At 32.7% G+C, this 19,938-nt stretch overlaps 4 protein-coding genes across 4 annotated transcripts; 2 read left to right on the forward strand and 2 right to left on the reverse strand.

Moving 5' to 3' along the window:
* Positions 1-401: 401 nt before the first annotated feature.
* PKNH_0321600 (Plasmodium exported protein, unknown function) lies at positions 402-1,657 on the reverse strand (the record flags this gene model as incomplete). The annotated part of the gene is made up of 2 exons (XM_002261142.1): positions 402-1,358; positions 1,592-1,657. 2 exons carry the CDS (start codon positions 1,655-1,657, stop codon positions 402-404), a joined length of 1,023 nt encoding a protein of 340 aa, XP_002261178.1.
* Positions 1,658-7,265: 5,608 nt separating this feature from the next.
* On the forward strand, positions 7,266-8,191 carry PKNH_0321700 (Plasmodium exported protein, unknown function; the record flags this gene model as incomplete). Its single annotated transcript, XM_002261143.1, has 2 exons — positions 7,266-7,351; positions 7,627-8,191. The coding sequence occupies 2 exons, from the start codon at positions 7,266-7,268 to the stop codon at positions 8,189-8,191; spliced, it is 651 nt and encodes a 216-aa protein (XP_002261179.1).
* A 2,831-nt stretch (positions 8,192-11,022) lies between these two features.
* PKNH_0321800 (uncharacterized protein) lies at positions 11,023-12,636 on the reverse strand (the record flags this gene model as incomplete). Its single annotated transcript, XM_002261144.1, has 2 exons — positions 11,023-11,970; positions 12,583-12,636. The coding sequence occupies 2 exons, from the start codon at positions 12,634-12,636 to the stop codon at positions 11,023-11,025; spliced, it is 1,002 nt and encodes a 333-aa protein (XP_002261180.1).
* A 1,626-nt stretch (positions 12,637-14,262) lies between these two features.
* Positions 14,263-16,688, forward strand: PKNH_0321900 (KIR protein; the record flags this gene model as incomplete). Its single annotated transcript, XM_002261145.1, has 4 exons — positions 14,263-14,976; positions 15,103-15,147; positions 15,331-16,221; positions 16,371-16,688. 4 exons carry the CDS (start codon positions 14,263-14,265, stop codon positions 16,686-16,688), a joined length of 1,968 nt encoding a protein of 655 aa, XP_002261181.1.
* Positions 16,689-19,938: the final 3,250 nt, after the last annotated feature.

Below are 19,938 nucleotides of genomic sequence, written 5' to 3' on the forward strand. Positions count from 1 at the left end.
TATGAGCAGAAAAGAAAAAAAAAAAGGAAAAGAATAGAATATTATTCATGTATGTATAAAATATGCTTCTTTTCATTTCATATTATAATTATTCTTAATAGTAGTTATAGCAGGTAGTGGCATTATATTTAATTAAGTATTCAACAAATAAACAGTTAAAAAGTGTAATGTAAATATCATACCATTAGGTATTAGCAAAAAAAAAAAAAAAATAAAAAAAAATAAAATAAATAATAAATAAAATTATACTGTTAATAATGTTTTTTATAATTACCAAAAAAAAAAAAAAAAAAAATTCATCTCACCAAATGTGCTTTGTTTTGTATATAATTCTGATTTAAAAGATATCCAAAATTTTCTGCGCATTTAAAAACCCCAATTAAATAGCTTTGGGATAAGACCTAAAAATAATTCTTCTCGTATTTAATTTGTTTTCTCGGAGTCCCATTTTTTACAAAATTTCTGTAACATGTCCTCATTTTCTGAATTTTTGCAAATTTATATCCATAGTAAGACATCATTGTAAATAATGTGCATGACAAAAATGAAAAGATTCCCGTGAAAAATAATGTCGATTGAAATACCAACATTAACATTAAAAGAGCCATGTTCATAGTTGGTGGTAAGAACACTCTAAATTTTCTCATAAAATGTTTGTATTTCCTTTTCCCCGTTTTATATTTGCATTCATCATAGTCGGAAAGAGCCTTGTCATATACTGAACGTAATAATTCAACTTCGAATTTTTTATCGAATTTTTTCAAAGCTACGATGATTCCATCTTTAGATGGTGGTTCTGCAGCAGAAGCTTCTATAATCAATTTTTTAAGAGTTCCAAAGTTTTCTTCGGGTTTGTAGTCGAATAATCTGGATTCAGTTGATGTTTTCCCTTTTAATCCAGGCGTTATATATTTTCGAGAACTTATGGATTTATCACATCTTGCTAATTCCTTAGATGTTGATGTGCATGGAGCATCCTCATCATCATAGAAATAGTCGATGTCTAAGGAACTATTAGTTCCTTTTGATTTTTTTTGCAGTCCCCTTTTGATTTCATTGGTACCTCTAAGGACATCACAGGATGCATCTAAATTGTAGTAACTTCTCCGTTGGAAATTGCCCTCATGTATTCGGTTACTGAAAGTGTTTCCACGTGCCTCACGGTGTACCAACTGATTTAAACATTCTTCAGAAGTATCATATTCTTCGTCATAAAAGTCCATGACTTCATTTTTTAAATAGGGGTATTGAGCAGCTTGTGTGTTTCCTATTAGGGTATGGCTTGTTAACAGTCTACTGGTTCTGACAGCATTCTCTTGGCATGCTGCGCTATCCCATGATTGAACGAAGGTATATGACTAAAAAGGAAAAGAAAAATGTTCATCAGATTATGTCATACACATTTTCATGTAATATATATGGAGTAAAGAGCAACAGGGGGGGTGGGGGGGGTATCAGGGATTTTACAACAAGGGGACATATATGTACAAATATATTAGCTCCCCAAGGGGTGTGCGGGGATTCATGGATGAAGGGAAAATCATAAGTCAAAAAGTAATATATATTTTCTTCAGTTGTAATTTTTTCATACAAGTACTAAAAGGGAGGACGTGACAATTCTTGAGAAAACGGATAATTTGCTAGTGTGTTCTGCCATGTTGAATAAAATTTATAGTAACTTGAATTATATCAAGCATTATAAGGGAATTTTAGTACTTCAGATGGGTTACTCTCAAGAATTAATTAAGTGTATAATTTTTTTTTTTTTAGTAAAATTTTGTTTTTTTAATAATTTAGCAAGAAAATATTCTTACAATGTTACAATGCTTTAATTTAATTACTATTATATATTTTTAATTGCAAACAAAATGTTACTAATTATAGGAACAATTTTTAAGTACATCCTAAAGAGATAATAAATATAACTTGAGAAATTGTTAATATTGGTTGAGCCACTGTGTTTTTTTTTTTATTATTCCCCCGTAAAAAAAGAAAATATGCATAAAAGAAAATTACATTTTAACATGTTAGATGCGAATAAATTATTACATATAAATGGGCAAACGGAAAATCAATTATAAATAAAATAGAATAGAAACAATAATTTACTCGTATTCTTTTTCATAGATAAATAAAAATTATGAAAATTTCCCGTTCTACAGAAGGCCTTTACCAAGTTTCGAAGTGGCAATTATTTTTTTCCTAATTATCTCAGATGTGTTGTAACTTGCATTCTTGTAAGCATATTTTAGATAGTGCACAATTCCTGGGGGGGGAAAAAAAAAAAAGTTACCCTAAATTTTGTAATTTCTTAAATTATTACTAAGAGAACAAGTTATATCAACTAAAAACGTAGAATATTTTTAAATATTTTTAAAGTTCTTTTGCTGGATCTTTAAAGGATCATTAAATTTATAGATGTTTCTATAAGGACTAAATATACAGTTGGCATATATTTATTTGGAACCTTTACATATGGAGTAAAGAAAAATAGAATTTACACTTTTTTAAGTAATTTAGTATCATCACTGTAGTACATAGATCTTGAATATTTGTAAATATAAATAATGGGCATCACTTCCACTAAAATTTGTAATAACTGATGGGTGTAAAATAAGGATACGGAATTCACGGGGTTCTTTTACTCAGCTGATTTACCGGTACGATGGCTGCTTATAGAGAATCCCCTCTATAAATTGCAAGAAAATTGTTAGGGAATCAGAAAAATATATATATATATATATATATATATATATATATATATATTACATAAGATGCTATATATAATATGTAATGTTCATAATGCTCTTAGAACCCTAAGAAAGAGAAAATTATAGTTTAGAGGAACCATGTGATTTCGCTAAATATATTTTTAGAATATATTTAACGTTCTGTCGTGCGGGGAGGAAAACGGCATTATGGGGTGTAGTATGCATATCTATATATATTTAAGGAAAAGAAATGTGACATTAATAAAATATAAATTTGCTAATTTGTTATAGAAAATGTTGCCCCATACACACACTAAAATTAAAACGAAAGAATTGTTAGATAGTGTAATGAAAGAATTTTCGCTAAGAATAAATAACACGTACTTTTAATATATTCTAAAAATTCTAGGAGCAACCAAAAGGGGTGTGTACTATATTTATATACATCACTTGTATTATTAGCATTGGCGTTGTTATGATTCCTTTGTAGTATATTACTAAAAAGAAAATTACGTGCAATTCTCTACGCTACAGAGAATTTTTGAAAGAATAGGGCGAAAAAAATAATGAATGCACTGGGAAAATTTCCTTTATCTATTATACCTTATATCTACGTAACTATTTACTAACATGGGGAGCCCGGTGGCCACCTATGTATAATAAGTCGGTATGTTCATTTGCAAATTCGAGTAATTTCTGCATTATGTTGTATGAGCAATAGTATCATTTAATTGCACATTTCGTGGATTATTTTTTGCATATTTTATTTTTTTTTCTTTTACTCTTAATATGTATGTATTTAGCATAAGACCGACGCTTATATCACAGTGACACTATATGTTGTACTATTGTTTTCGTTTCTTAAAAATAAGTTTAGAACAAATTATGTGGAGGGGTTATGTAATTTTGCAACATAAGGAAACCATATTTTTTGTATTCAATTTGATGGCAACATAGCAACATTATTTCTGTGTCTGCAGTTAGGGCATTTTGTAATGATCGATATGGAGGCTCTATCTTGATAACTGTACATCATAGTTCTTTAATTTTGTTGAATGTAATAAATTGGGCGATTTTTTTATTTGCACAAAATGTTCTGGAAAATATTTTCGTGGAATAATTATTAAGCTTTTTGGAATTTTCCATCAAAACATTGCGTTCATATTATGCATATTGTTATTGATTGGTCTGAGTCCTTTCTCATGGTACGGTTTAAAAAGGGTCGGATAAGCCCATCTCCTTAAGTAGAAAGTTCGTTTCTTAATAGTTAGGAATTATTATGAGTGTACAATTCTATAAGCATGCCGAACGATGTACAGTTGGGATAAGTGAATGGGTGGAACAGTTTGAATTGCATGAGTGCATGCGTATATATGGTGATTATCCGTTACTTGTTCTTAGGGACATGACCCATTTTACGAACCAAGGGGAATGATTAATTCCGCTGTACTTTGTGCGTACAGTAGGAAGTACACATCTCCACGTGTCCATTAATATTAAATCCGCATATTTCACCCATTCATAACAATTTTTTCCTTTACGAATATTATGAGAACAAGATCAAAGTGAATGCACGGACCAAGAGGGTTATTTAATATATATTTTTTTTCTATCCTACTTGATATATTATGCCAGAAAAGTGTAGAGGAGAGAAATGTGTGCTCCTCTAAATTTTAGACAATTCCCCTTTTAATTCGTATATGTCTATTATGGTTATACCTTGTTTTGTAGTAATAGTTACCTTCTGTTAAAAATATATTAGGTGTACTGTTAATTCCATTATTGAATGTAACCTTAAGTAATGTATGGGGCACGTTTTGCAAGTGCTGTGGAATAAAAATGGGGGACAGAGTAAGGGAGGCTAACCCTAAAAGAATAGTCATCGAAAATGAGTGCGAGTATGATTGCATATGTTTACATAGCTGCTGCATAATGAATAACTGCTCTGAGGAGTTATCAATTTTGGAAGTACGTTTTATAAGTTTCAAATATCATCCTTTAAAGGGGTTGAAAGATTTGAGAAGACATATTTTAAAATGATTTGATCCCACGTAGTCTTTTAGAATTAAAAATAAAAAAGACACACATATAAGAAAAGAAAAAAAAATATAACTATCGGCAACAGTACGGAGTACTATATCATCACGTGATTGTATGCTTAATAAGTAAATATTACTTGTGCACCATCCCTAATGTGCATTCAGAAGCGTAATATGAAAATTTATTTGTCAATAAAGTGGTCGAACTTCATATAGGAATTCCTAATTGTCTCTGAATGGATTAGAAAATTTCGTAATGTTAATATTGAGTAGATAACCACTACACGTTTTTACATTTCACAATATATGCAGGAGCGCACATTTGGGGGGGGAGATAAATTGTGTACTTCCCAAAATAGCATGATTACAATTCTGGTAAAAGGCAATCCAACAGGTGTCACCCCCATTTGAACAAATTAATAAAATAGTATAGAAGGAATTTTTCTGAAACAGACTTAAGGGTGAGCGTAATATAGAAATGATAACGCGCACCAGAGTTGGTTCATAACTTTATATAAGCATTGAAATGTCGGAAGAAGAATATATATGTCATGCAGAGAAGAGAAAATTGTTTTATACTAATAGCGCTTTCATTTATAGTATGTTTGTAAAATATTATCTATTCGATTGAACTCATTCGAATGATAATTAATTAAAATATAAGCATTCATTCGTGCAAGAATAAGAAACATATGCTTCCCATTTTCTCATAAACCAAGTGTGACAGCAAATTATATTTAAAGTAATAATGGGTTCAGAAAATAAAATTTCCTCATTATTTTCAAGTTTCAAGGAAACAATTTCTTGTCTAATGTGTATATAATTATCTTTTGATAGACATATTTCACGCGCAAAAATTAATGTAAAGCATAGACAGTAACCTTATGGGTATACTTTAGAACCCATTATTTTAATGATTATAATAATTAAAATATAAAAAAGAGGATGGGGAAAATTAAACCTTACAGTACCACAGTAAAATTACGCAGAGTGAATTAAAAAATGTGGAATAGAAGAAAAGTATGTACTTCTGTGATCAATAAACATTGTAAGGGGGAGAAACTCCTTTTTTTATTCTACCATATATTTATATATATCTGTTAGAATATATTCGAAGGGAAAGCAAGGCGAAATAATATTTGTAAGGGGGGAAATACACTTTTGAAATTATATCTTCTATTATTAGGTTTTTCCTTATTCAATTTTTGCAAATATATATACTCGAAATGTATTGCATACGTTACGTATGTATGTATTTACACATATATACGGGTCTAGTCGAACGTTCACATATAATAGAGGTTACAGCAAATAAAAGAATGAGTAGGACAGTAAAGAACCAGAAAATTTAAGAATAGTTAAGGGATGCACGAAGCAGGCGTTCTCCTTCATAATTGAATACGCAGGTGCGCCGATGAATTATGAAACAACCTTCATTCTCTATATATTAAAAATATAAAGAAGAGAAAATACGGTAAGCAGATTAGATGTGTTAAAATGTATTTTATATTCGTTGGCAAGAATAGTTGGCGCCTACAATTTTAGATATTAGATGCATACAACAGGAATAGTTCTGCATTTTCGCATTATTGCACAAATTTAATGGAGCATGTCAAATGAAACAGGGAGCGATGGACGACAACATAAATTGGAGTTAAAGAATTATATACATAAAAATAACTAAATAGATAAATGCCTCATACGCGTATACGGCGAACATAAGCACGTAGCACCTATCATGTGCTGTTTCCGCGTTTAAATATGTTAAAAATATAAATTAATATTCAAATCAGAAAAAAGAAGAAAACTTAAAATAAATGATTAAATGATTGAAAGAATGAAAATGTATGTTAAACAAGGAAATATTATTAAATAATATAAAACGTTATAAGAAAATGAAACGTATTAAAAAATAAAACGTTTAATAATAAAATGAAATATTGTGAAAGAATATAATATTCTGAAAAAAGTAAAAAGAACGTTATATAAAAGAATAAAATATTATAAACGATAAATATTATAAAATAATTAATTTTATATGATATTAAAAAATGGCAATAAAATAGCTTCATAACTGAAATATTTAATTTAAGGCACAATCCATGAATTTCGTAGTAGTTAAGGAAAACTCCACTTTGATGACGAGGATTTAAGTTTTTATTAGAGTTTTAAAAATTTACAGAAAGTCCTCATTTAAAAAATTTTAAATCAGAATAACATTTCAGTCTTAATATTTATATAGAGAAATATTTGATTCATTAATTTTTTTTTTTTTTTTTTTTTTTTCTGAGTTTGTATTTTTCATATGAGCTTTAGCATGAAAATATAATATTGAAGTATAGAGTTATTTTATAATTTAAATTTATATATAACTATATACTATTAAGAAGCTAATATTTTGTCTTGAATAATCGAGCAGGAGAATCAAACTATTGGTCAATTTAGTTCATAATTGAGCGAGGAATATACTTTAACATTAAAAATGAACAGCAGAAATAAGTCGAACTCCAGAAATATGAAAGCAAATGTGTTATCTGTTTTATTTAGCGTTATTGCTGTGGCCTCTGTGATTTGGCAATCCCGTACCCCACAGGATATGAAGTAAAATTGACGAGCAAACTTTTTTTGTTATGCATTTGTGTTGTACGTATATTTGTATTACACGCTTTCGTATATGTGCGTGCATATAAATATATGAGTATAAATATGTATAAAGAATTGTATAAATATATATACGTATAACATTTGCTTGTGTAAGTAGTATTTGAGATTTGCGCAGCTGGTGATTTCTATTTTAAACCCATGCTTCCCAAGCGTAGTTAAGAGTGAATGCTTTTATGTTCCCTAAATGCACTATGATATTCTTTCCCCTGTAGAAACCATGCGGAGTACTCGGGCAGTGGTAAAAATTTATATGGCGCTAATAGTGTCGGACAATTAGGAAGAATTTTAAGATCAAATAATTCAAATATATTCCAGGAGTATGCAGGCTTACAGGGTGAAGTAAATACTGACGTGATGGAAAGTATGACGAACATTCCTGGGTTAGGTACCACATTGAACGTTCAAATTGTACAAGAAGAGGAGGAGCAGTCTCAGGAGCAGTTGGACGAACTAATTCATAAAATAACAAACACGTGGAATGACACATTTATAAATATGGTAGAAGATTATATCGATTTTACAGAACGAAATAATATTATAGATGGGGAATGGAAATGCCAAATGTGGAATCAAAGATGGTACAAATATTTACAATTTCTAGCTGGTAGTTTGAACGAAGTTATTGAAAATGATAGCTATCCCTTGGAAATGAAGGAGTACATTTCAGATGAATTCCTTTATTGGGCTAACCATGATTTTATATGGTTTCTAAGTATAGTTAGAGCAGAGTGGGATAGAAGAGTGGAATTACCTGAGCAGCCAGCATTACAGGCTTAATTCAGGGAAGGGCGCACCTATATATGCTTAAGGCTTCAGATGCGCATAGGAGTTTCCATGTCATCTACAAATAAATATGAATAAGGAGGAGAAATCGTTACTTTCTAATTGTTTCCACTATCAATCCATGTTGCAAATTTTGAGGATAAATCACCTTTGGCTATAATTTAACATATGGAAGAGGGGAATACAGGGTGTGTGTATTGTATGTCGCCTTTCGCTGGACTAGATGGGAGGATCATCCCGAGAATTTCAGAAAGGGAATTCAGTATATGTGTCTTTTTTTTTTTTGGCAGATATTTATATCCTGCAATAGTCTCTGGGACTATTTTATCATGGTGTGGCATAGAGATATGTGTACACAATATCAGAATTCTGGGTTCACTTTTTTTTTCCTTCTTTTTTTTGTTTCCATTGAATAGTAGGGTATGGGAAATGTTACTCGATCAGAATCAAGTAATGAAGTAAAGTATCATCGTATTATATATGCAAGTGAGTTAGGATGTGTCTGAGTAGGACGATGCTGAAGAGTATAGAGTGTGGAAGGCGTGAGAAGAATTGTAGTGCTTCCCGTATTTTTCAATAAGAAAGGGCGGGGCAAGAATTTATATTATAATTTCTGAGTAAAATTTGTTTTTTCTTTTTCTTTTTTTTGTCAATCCGAGGAATTATAATCAAGTTAGTGCAGGAAAAATGGAATGGGTAAAATATACAGAAAATTATTGCTTTGGGGGGGGGGATCATATAGGAATGTGAAGCATTTTGACGTAAATTGGCTATATAATGGGTTGCGAATTCATTTAACGAAGGATCATGCAGAAGGTTACACGCGCAATTTTATACATTTGTGTGCATATTCCTCTTGGTTCAAACGGAGTACATTCATGTTTGGTTGGATGTGTGTAGATAGCTTGCAGGGCGAACGTACTGAAAGCATTAGGTTGTACGGAGCAAACTAATTTGTACCATCACAGGAGTTAGAGCAGAGGATAACGAAGTAATGGTCCCCTGTTGTAGGGATCTCCATGTATAGTGGTGCAGTGGGCATAAAAACGTCTTTTCGGCGGACGAAGTTAGGGGAGATGGAGGATTAAAGAAGATGTGTGTGGAAGCACATTGTGTGCTTAACGCTAGTGAGTGAAGAAATATGTGCGCATTGCGCCTACGCACTCACTTAGATCGTAAAAGGAAGAACAACCCCTCCACTACCAGAATGTTTGGAGGATGAATTTTAAATGTTGCATACATGAGTGTATGTGGTACATATATACCTCTAATGAAACTTTTTTGTTTTATTTATCAAATGAATATGGGAATCATAAAGGAAACAGAAAAGGAGAATGCAGCAGTTTTCCTTTTTTTTTTTTTTTTTTTTTTTTTTTTTTGGTAAAACTTATTAACTTGGCGCATACATATATGCGTATATATTCACTTAAAGAGGAACACATCTTTTGTCTTATTATATTTTTTACAATGAAATTTTAATTTATTAATGCTTCTTTAAATTTGACTTCATTTATTTGTTTCTCCCTTTGTTCCTTTTTTTTTTTTTTTTTTTTCCCCTTAAATTCTCATAAGTACATTTGTGCCATGGAACCACATATCATATGTTGTTGTTACAGACATTTGTTAACACTAATATTTATGTGTGCACAATATGAGCAATAATCCAATTAAACTTTACTTATTATTCAAAGACGCAAACAAAGAAGAAAAAAGGAAAAATAGGGGAAAAAAAAGAAGGGAGCATTTATTTTTAGTAGTATAACTTGCAAAAGTAAAAATGGTTGGTAGATATACAGTGACATGCTGTTGCCTCTATGTAGTTTATTCGGAGGTATATATTTTGTCATATGTGTGGGGCGTATCCAGAAAGTAAATGGGCATGAATCAATTTGGTTTTGACGCAGGAATGGATGATGTGCATATTACCATGGAATAAGTGTTCTGATATGGATAGAGGGTATATATATATGGCCTCTTATGGGGCGCTACGTGGCGTGGGAAGTAATGGGAAGTGAGAATCAACATTCCTTTTATAAATCTTAATCATGTTTTGCGCGGTGTTACGGAAAAATGACAGAATGGCAAAATTGCGCAACTTAGGGTGCAAGCGAGTTCACAACCTTGTAGCCTGGGAATTATCGCAGGACAGAGCTGTGTGTGTACTTTTCATGAACACATATTTTTTGCATTTAAAAGAAAAAAAGCAGCGAGTGAATTTTGTGCTTACATAGTTCTTTGTGATAGGAACACAATATCTCAAAAATATTGTTTAATAATGTATGAAAATTTTTAAAAATGTATATGCACACAAGAACAGTGCAGGAATTTTTTTTTTTTTTTTCCGCTTGAGAAAAATATTTTTTTTTCTTTTTTTTTTCTTTTTTTTTTCTTTTTTTTTTCTTTTTTTTTTCTTTTTTTTTTTTTTTCCTGCAGAAAGAATGTATGTTCTTTTTTTTTTTTTTTAAGAGCACTTTTTTCTTTAAGAACATTATTATTTTTTTTTTTCCTTTTTTCCTTTTTATTTGTTCCTTCACAAAAAAAAAAAAAAAAAAAGGAGATTCTTTTTTATTTTTAATAACATTATTTTTTTTTTTAATGTTTTCCATTTCCAAAAAATATTTTTTCTTCTTTTTTCCTTCCTGCGGGAAGATTATGTGTTGACCTAGAGCGAATGATGAATGGAGTGCCTCGTTTTAACTGTGTAAGCCTTGATGTGTTATATACATATATATATATATATATATATATATATATATATATATATATATATATTCTCCTGTTAAATATACCTTGGGAGTGTAATGTTAATGGGCGTCGCAGGCGGTTTATTTTATTCCAATACGAACACTAGAATATATACATGCTATGAATACAGAAATTGCGATACCACAGGTCGTCCATGCAAAAGGTGCTTGGGGACCTATAGAAAGAACCACAATCAAACCTATACAGAACAGAGCTAATATATATAAGAGCGATATGCGAATTACCTTAGGGGATAACAATGCTCCTGTTCTTTTAATTTTCTCTATATTGTATAGCAATTTATTAAAAAATCCTCTAGGTCGAATTTTCATTCGTCCATATCGTGCCATATGCGGTGCGTCGAAGAGAGTTTTATGTGGGGCTCTAAATGGGACTTCACGTGAGGCTTTATATGAGAATTCATGTGGGGCTCTATATGAGAATTCATGTAGGGCTTTATATGGGACTTTATGTGGGCCTCTATATGACACTTCATGTGGGGCTCTATATGGGACTTTATGTAGTGCTTCATAGAGTGTTTTATGTGGTGCCTTGTATGAGGCGTTATAATTTGTACGAATTCCTTCTTTTTTAAAAATAGTGTCTACACTGCTCGAAAGGGTAGACATGCTGTCATTATGACCACCATAACCATCATCATGATGATCATGACGACCATTATGGTGGAAGTAGTCATGGTCATCATGATGAACATCTCTCATTTGAGGAAAGAGACTTTCCATAGAAGTGTCATAATTGGTGGACAAGTCATCAGAGTAGTGGGGAAATCTGGTCTTCTGCATTTTGGTAAATAGACTTTCCATGGAATTGTCATAATTCGTGGACAGGTCATCAGAATAGTGGGGAAATTTGGTCTTTTGCACTTTTGTAAATAGACTTTCCATAGAAGTGTCATAATTGGTGGACAAGTCATCGGAATAGTGGGGAAATCTGGTCTTCTGCATTTTTGTGAATAGACTTTCCATAGAAGTAGCATCATTATCGTTTAATGTGCTAAATGCACTCACCTAAAAAAAAAATGTATTTATATATATATATATATATATATATATAATATAAATATGTAAGGAATGGTCTAAGGGAAAAAGAGGGAAGGTTTTCTTTCCCCCCCCATCCCCCCTTTCCTTTTTCCTTTCCTTCTCCCTCCACCTTCAAAGCAAACTAAACCCTAAACGGTGAACCCTAAACTGTGAACCCTAAACCCTAAACCCTGAACCCTAAACCCTAAACCCTAAACCCTAAACCCTGAACCCTAAACCCTAAACCCTGAACCCTAAACCCTAAACCCTAAACCCTGAACCCTAAACCCTGAACCCTAAACCCTAAAACCTGAACCCTAAACCCTAAACCCTGAACCCTGAACCCTAAACCCTGAACCCTGAACCCTGAACCCTAAACCCTAAACCCTAAACCCTAAACCCTAACCCCTGAACCATAAACCCTAAACCCCTTAAACCCATGAAACATAAACCCATGAAACATAAACCCATGAAACTTAAACCCGGAATCCGGAACCCTAAAACCCTGAACCATGAAACCTTACTTCCCTCAGACCACCAAACCCTAAACCCTTCACTCAGACCATCAAAAGCAAAACCTAAAACCTTAAACCCCTAAACCCCGAATCCGGAACACTGAACCCATAAACCCCGAATCCGGAACACTGAACCCATAAACCCTGAACCTGGGACCCTAAACCCTGAACCCTGAACCTGGGACCCTAAACCCTAAACCCTAAACCCTGAAAACTAAATCCTAAAAACTGAACCCTGAACCCTGAACCCTAAACCCTGAACCCTGAACCCTAAACCCTGAACCCTGAACCCTAAACCCTCAACCTTCAACCCTAAATCCTAAAACCTGAACCATATTCCCCTAAACCCTAAACCCTGAACCCTGAACCCTAAACTCTAAACCCTGAATCCTAAACCTAAACCCTGAACCCTTAACCCTAAACCCTAAACCCTAAACCCTAAACCATAAACCATAAACCCTAAACCCTAAACCCTGAACCCTAAACCCTAAACCCTGAACCCTAAACCCTAAACCCTAAACCCTAAACCCTAAACCTTGAACCCTAAACCTTGAACCCTAAACCTTGAACCCTAAACCCTGAACCCTAAACCCTGAACCCTAAACCCTGAACCCTAAACCCTGAAACCTAAACCCTAAACTTTGAACCCTAAACCCTAAACCCTGAACCCTAAAACCTAAACCCTAAACCCTAAACCCTAAACCCCTAAAACCTAAACGCTAAATCCTGAACCGTAAACCCTGAACCCTAAACCCTAAACGGTGAACCGTAAAACGTCAAAAAAACATAAATTTTAAACCATAGAGCATAAAAATATAAATCCATGAACCCTGGCTCAACTACGTGTGGGTCACTTCGAATAAGATCTCTGTTGGGTGTGGGAATATTTCTTTATGGCGAGGTAGATTAATTTGTAATTTTTAATTTAAGGGAAGGGGGAGAATATCATATTGTAGAGCAGAAAATAAAGGCAAAAGAAGAAAGGGTGAAAGAAGAAAAGTTAAAAGAAGAAAATGTAAAACAAGAAAATGTAAATGAATAAAAGATAGAAGAAATAAAGATGGAAAAGAAATGGAGTTAATGAAGTAGAAGGAGGGAATAATATAAGAATGTAGGCAGGGGGCGGGGGAAAGGGAGTTCGGGTATGCAAGAGTGAAGTATTCAATAAGTGCAATTAGATGATACTTGTTCTATATTTATGTGATATATAGATTTCATTCGTTTTTTTAGGGTAGGTTGTTGGCAATGCTTTTCTATTCTTTGTCGAATAATGTAATTTTCAATTTTTCCTCTTGAGAAAGGGATGAGGGGGAAATTACTTTTTTTTTTTTTTTAAGGGAAAGGAATGTTTTTCTTTCTTCAAAAATAGAAGAAGGGGAAAAGAAGGAAAAAGGGTTTAAGCGGGAAATGGAAAACAACTTTTAAGGAAGTTAGGAAAGAAGATTTTAGAGGAGGTAAAGAAAAGACGTTTTTCAAAGGGGGAAAAGAAGAAAGAAGGTTTTCAAAAGGAGGAATAGAAGAAAGAAGGTTCATTAAAGGAGGAAAGAAGAAAGAAGGTTTCTTAAGGAAAAAAAAGCAAAGAAAATTTTAAAGTAGAGAAAAAGAAGAAGCCTTAAAGGGATGAAGAAGTAGAAGTTTTAATGAGAAAAGAAGAAGTTTTCAAAGGGGAAAATAAAAGGAAGTTTAAAGGAAAGGAAGGAAGATTCTAAAAGAAGGTAGGAAAAAGAAACAAGGAAAAAATAAAAAAGTAGGAAGGGTATAAAAAATGGCACCAACGTCAGACTCCACCGATATATTACCCTCACAAAATATATATGATGAATTCAATAAAGATGGAAGGACGTGTAACGGGGGGAGCGGGGTGCAGGGATGTTCAGGATGGGAGAGGGAAGAGGACGTAAGGAGTACTTTAGGGAATAACATATATTTGAAAGCTGCCAAGTTGGCCAATAAAGTTATGAGGAATTGGTGTTATGTACACAATGACATGAAAGCGGATCCTACATTGACTAAGGAACAGCGCTGTAATTTCTTCTATTTTTGGTTAGGTGATAAAATAAAGAATGAAAATTTTACAGGGGGAATCACATTGATGAATGCTATGGTTAATATTTACACACAACTGCATAGATTCAAATGTAAGGAAGATTGCCCCAAAGTATACTATGATATAAGTAGCGTAAACATCTTCAATTGGGCCAAAGATTTATGGGATTTTGAGTACAACAAAGAAAAATTGAGGGGAAAGGAGAAGGATCAAGAATGTAGTACATATAAGCAGGGTCAGAATTATCAGGAACTCCTAACTAAAGCTAAAAAGGCATATTCAGACTTATGCAGTAACTGTGGAAGTGTGGGGGGTCAATATTGTGGAAAATTTAGGGTGAAATACGGGGATAGTAGTAATAATAATAAATGTAAAAAGGATTGGCCACCTACTGGACTGGAACCACTAACATGCCATTCTGAAATAGAAAAAGTAATACCAAAATTGAGTTAAAAAAAAAAAAAAAAAAAAACATAGACATAGACACATATAGATGTATATATATATATATTTCACCCCCCCCTTCCCCTTTCCCCATCAAAAACATTATACCCATAGGTAGAGCAAGAAGAAGAAGTGCCCGAGGGAGTGCCTGATTTAACGGTAAAAAAAATTCCATCCTTAGAACATATATTGGAAATAATTTTCATCCTTCAAACATATATGTAGACATGCACCCATGTTACATGTATAAAGATGTGTGCATATATATATACATGTATACATATATATATATAATATTCTACACATTTTTTTTCCTCTTGTGAATGGAACATGCTTTTATAGGGAGAGAGGGATTTGGGGAAGTTGCCCTCACAGGTACTGTATAAAAAGTTCGAGAATAAAGAAGGGCTGGATAAGTGTAATGGAGGCACGGTGCAGAACTTGAAGCCTCAGCTGGACCAGGAGCTGGGGGGCTATGAAATTGGTCAGGTGGATGTGAATACCATTATAGCACCATGGTGCTATGTAACTAAGAAGATGACGGACGAGGTGGATCAATTATATAGGGAACGTTTTAATTTTTTCTATCTATGGGTTGGATACGAACTCCTTGAGCGTTCAACAAAGAGTGTTTCATTTGGACCCCTTATGAGACAAATTTATCAGAAACTGAAGACAATGGGTGATGGTCAGGAATGTGATCAATTGTGCGACGGCTTATACCTGAATAAGGAGGAGGGGGGTGAGAAGAACACTTTCGAACACATAAAAACATTAGCTGAATATTTCGCGGATTATGCCACTTTGAATAGCTACTTAGGTAATAATGGTAATAAGAAGTGTGATGCAACATATTACGGACACTTAAAGCAAATTGAAGAAGCATGTAAAACTATAAAGGAAGGTTGCAGGAAGGAAAACGGGGCACATAAGAGTGAAGAATATTGTAAGTGGTTTAATGAACATCAACATAAGAGTTACTGTGACAATGGGGCACTATCAAAATTGAAATGCACAAAAGTCAAGCCACCAAATCCAAATCCAAACCAAGCAGGAAGTAGTGGTTCCCTTTCCGATGGCGTAGGAGAACAGCATAGTGGTGTTTCTGGTGGTTCGGATGGAGGTGGTAGTCATCGAAAAGAAGGAGAAGAAACTGATAACAGCGTCCTTGGTGCTGTTGGTGGTGGATTAGTTTCTGTAGCATTACCAACCATCGGTTTCTTTTTATACAAAGTAATTAAAATATACATATATATACATATACATATATATATACATATATACATATGTATACATGTATGTGTATATATGTATATACATATGTATGTATATGTATATGTGTATATATATGTTTTTTCCTTTTTTTTTTTTTTTTTTTTCAGTATACTGATGTATTTGATGGAATAAAAAAATCCCTCTTTGGTGGCAGTAATAATACAGGAGGAAGGAATAGGGGAAGAGGAAGAAGATCTACCGTTCGACACACTGATCATTTTAATGGTTTTGATTCTTCTACAATGGGAGATGATTCTTCCACCCTAGGTGGTGGTGGTGGTGGATCATCCACCTTAGGTGGTAGCTCCACCGATATTTCTACCATCTATAATGATGATGAACCACCTCGTCGACCATCATCACCACCATCTAGGAAACCATACCATACACGACAGAATCGAAATATACGTTATCAAAACATGTAGCACGTATTTTGGAATATATACATTACATATGCATACATATGTACATATATATGTATACATATATAGATATATATCTGCATATATACCTATATATGTGCAAGTATATGTATATGTATGTATGTTTAAATATTGTGCAAATGAAGTGCACACATATTTGTATTGTGACGTCAAATATATATATATTAGTAACGGAAACATATTGTACAATGTTCCATCACATTATATGTTCTAACACATACTATGTATTAATATATTGTATGTACGAACACATACTGTACGTACTAATACATTGTATGTTGGAACACATTACATCTTGCACTTGTATGGCGCTGGGGGCATGAGGTAAAAGACGGAAGGGAAATACCACGACAGCATGTATGAGTAACGCCGCACGCCAGCCGCGTGCAGAGCATCCGCGCAGCGTCCTCGCTCACGCTGAAAAATAAAATGTACGAACACATTTAAATGTGAACCAATTAAATGTTAACCAGTTAAATGTGAACACAGTTAAATGTGAACACCGTTTTAAATGAGAACTATGTGAAATGTATTGCACAGTTTTAGATGAAAAACTACATTAAATGTGCAAACACAAGTAAATGTGAACACCGTTAAATGTGAAAACAATTAAATGTGAACCAGTTAAATGGGAACCAGTTAAATGTAAACCAGTTAAAATGAAAACTGCATTAAATGTGCAAACACAGCTTTAAATGGAAACTAGTTAAATGTGAACCCGTTAAAATGATAACTCCGTAAAAAAGTGTATGAACACAGTTTTAAATGGAAACCATTTAAATGTCAACCATTTAAATGTCAACCAGTTAAATGGGAACCAGTTAAATGGGAACCAGTTAAGTGGGAACCAGTTAAATGTGAACACAGTTAAAAGTGAACACAGTTAAATGTGAACACAGTTAAATGTGTACACAGTTAAATGTGAACACAGTTAAATGTGAACCAGTTAAATGTGAACTAATTAAATGTGAACCAGTTAAAATGATAACTCCGTAAAAAAATGTATTGCACAGTTTTAGATGGAAACTGCATAGAATGTGCAAACACAGTTTTAAATGTCAACCAGTTAAAAGGAAACCAGTTAAATGTGAACCAGTTAAAATGTAAACCAGTTAAATGTGAACCAGTTAAAATGAAAACTGCATAAAATGTATGCACAGTTTTAAATGAAAACTCCGTAAAAAAGTGTATGCACAGTTTTAGATGAAAACTTCGTAAAAAAGAAATGTTCGAACACAATTAAATGTGAACCAGTTAAAATGATAAGTCCGTAAAGAATGTATTGCACAGTTTTAGATAAAAGACTGTATTAAATGTGCAAACACAGTTTTAAATGTGAACCACTTAAATGGAAACTACGTAAAAAATGTATGCACAGTTTTAGATGAAAACTGCGTAAAAAAAAATGTACGAACACAATTAAGTGCGAACTAGTTAAATGTGAAGACAATTAAATGTCAACCAGTTAAATGTCAACCAGTTAAATGTCAACCAGTTAAATGGGAACCAGTTAAAATGATAACTCCGTAAAAAATGTATTGCACAGTTTTAGATGAAAACTGCATAAAATGTGCGAACACAATTAAATGTGCGAACACAATTAAATGTAAACCATTTAAATATCAACCAGTTAAATGTCAACCAGTTAAATGGGAACACAATTAAATGTAAACAGAGTTAAATGTGAACACCGTTAAATGTAAACCATTTAAATGGGAACCAGTTAAATGGAAACCAGTTAAATGGAAACCAGTTAAACGTGAAGACAGTTAAATGTGAACACAATTAAATGTTAACCATTTAAATGTTAACCATTTAAATGTTAACCAGTAAAATGTCAACCAGTTATAATGATAACTACGTAAAATGTGAACACCGCTTTAAATGATAACTCCGTAAAAAAGTGTATTCACAATTTTAGATGAAAACTGCGTAGAAGAAAATGTGCGAACACATTTAAATGTGAACCAGTTAAATGGGAACCAGTTAAATGGGAACCAGTTAAATGGGAACCAGTTAAAATCGAAACTACGTGAAATGTGAACACCAGTTAAAATGATAACTCCGTAAAAAAATGTATTACACAGTTTTAGATGAAAACTGCATTAAGTGTGCAAACACAGTTAAATGTGAACACCATTTTGAATGATAACTCCGTAAAAAATGTATTGCACAGTTTTAGATGATAAACTGCGTAAAAAAAAATTGTGCGAACACAGTTTTAAATGGGAACCAGTTAAATGTGAACACAATTAAATGTGAACCAGTTAAAATGAAAACTGCATTAAATGTACAAACGCAGTTTTAAATGTGAACCATTTTAAATGATAACTCCGTAAAAAAGTGTATTGCACAGTTTTAGATGAAAAACTGCATTAAATGTGCGAACGCAGTTTTAAATGTGAACACCATTAAATGTGAACCAGTTAAAATGATAACTCCGTAAAAAATGTATTGCACAGCTTTAGATGAAAAACTGCATTACATGTGCGAACACAGTTTTAAATGTAAACCAGTTAAATGTTAACACCCTTTTAAATGATAACTCCGTAGAAAAATGTATTGCACAGTTTTAGATGAAAAAATGCATTAAATGTGCAAACACAGTTTTAAATGTGAACCAGTTAAATGTGAAGACAATTAAATGTAAACATCGTTAAATGTGAACACCATTTTAAATGATAACTCCGTAAAAAAATGTATGCACAGTTTTAGATGAAAACTGCATTAAATGTGCGAACACAGTTTTAAATGTGAACCAGTTAAATGTCAACCAGTTGAATGGGAACCAGTTAAATGGAAACTATGTGAAATGTATTTTACAGTTTTAGATGAAAACTGCATTAAATGTGCGAACGCAGTTTTAAATGTCAACCAATTAAAATGATAACTACGTAAAGTGTGAACGACGTTTTAAATGATAACTCCGTAAAAAAATGTATTGCACAGTTTTATGTCGATTGTACAACGCGTATCGCACAAATTACGCACACCGCGCAGCAAAAAAATGCAAACGAGATACGGCACATCTGTTGCTGTTCCGCCAACTGCAACGGATATTTTCATGAACGCGCGGAGCAGAATTACACGGAAAAAAAAAATGTTGCAGAAAAAAGAAAGACGTGGTAAAGGAAAAAAAATAAATTAGAATAAAAATAAATGGAAAAAATAAAATAAATTAGAAAAAATAAAATAAATTGGAAAAAGTAAAATAAATTGGAAAAAGTAAAAT

This window comes from Plasmodium knowlesi (genome assembly GCF_000006355.2).
Source record: "Plasmodium knowlesi strain H genome assembly, chromosome: 3".
Lineage (NCBI taxonomy): Eukaryota > Apicomplexa > Aconoidasida > Haemosporida > Plasmodiidae > Plasmodium > Plasmodium knowlesi.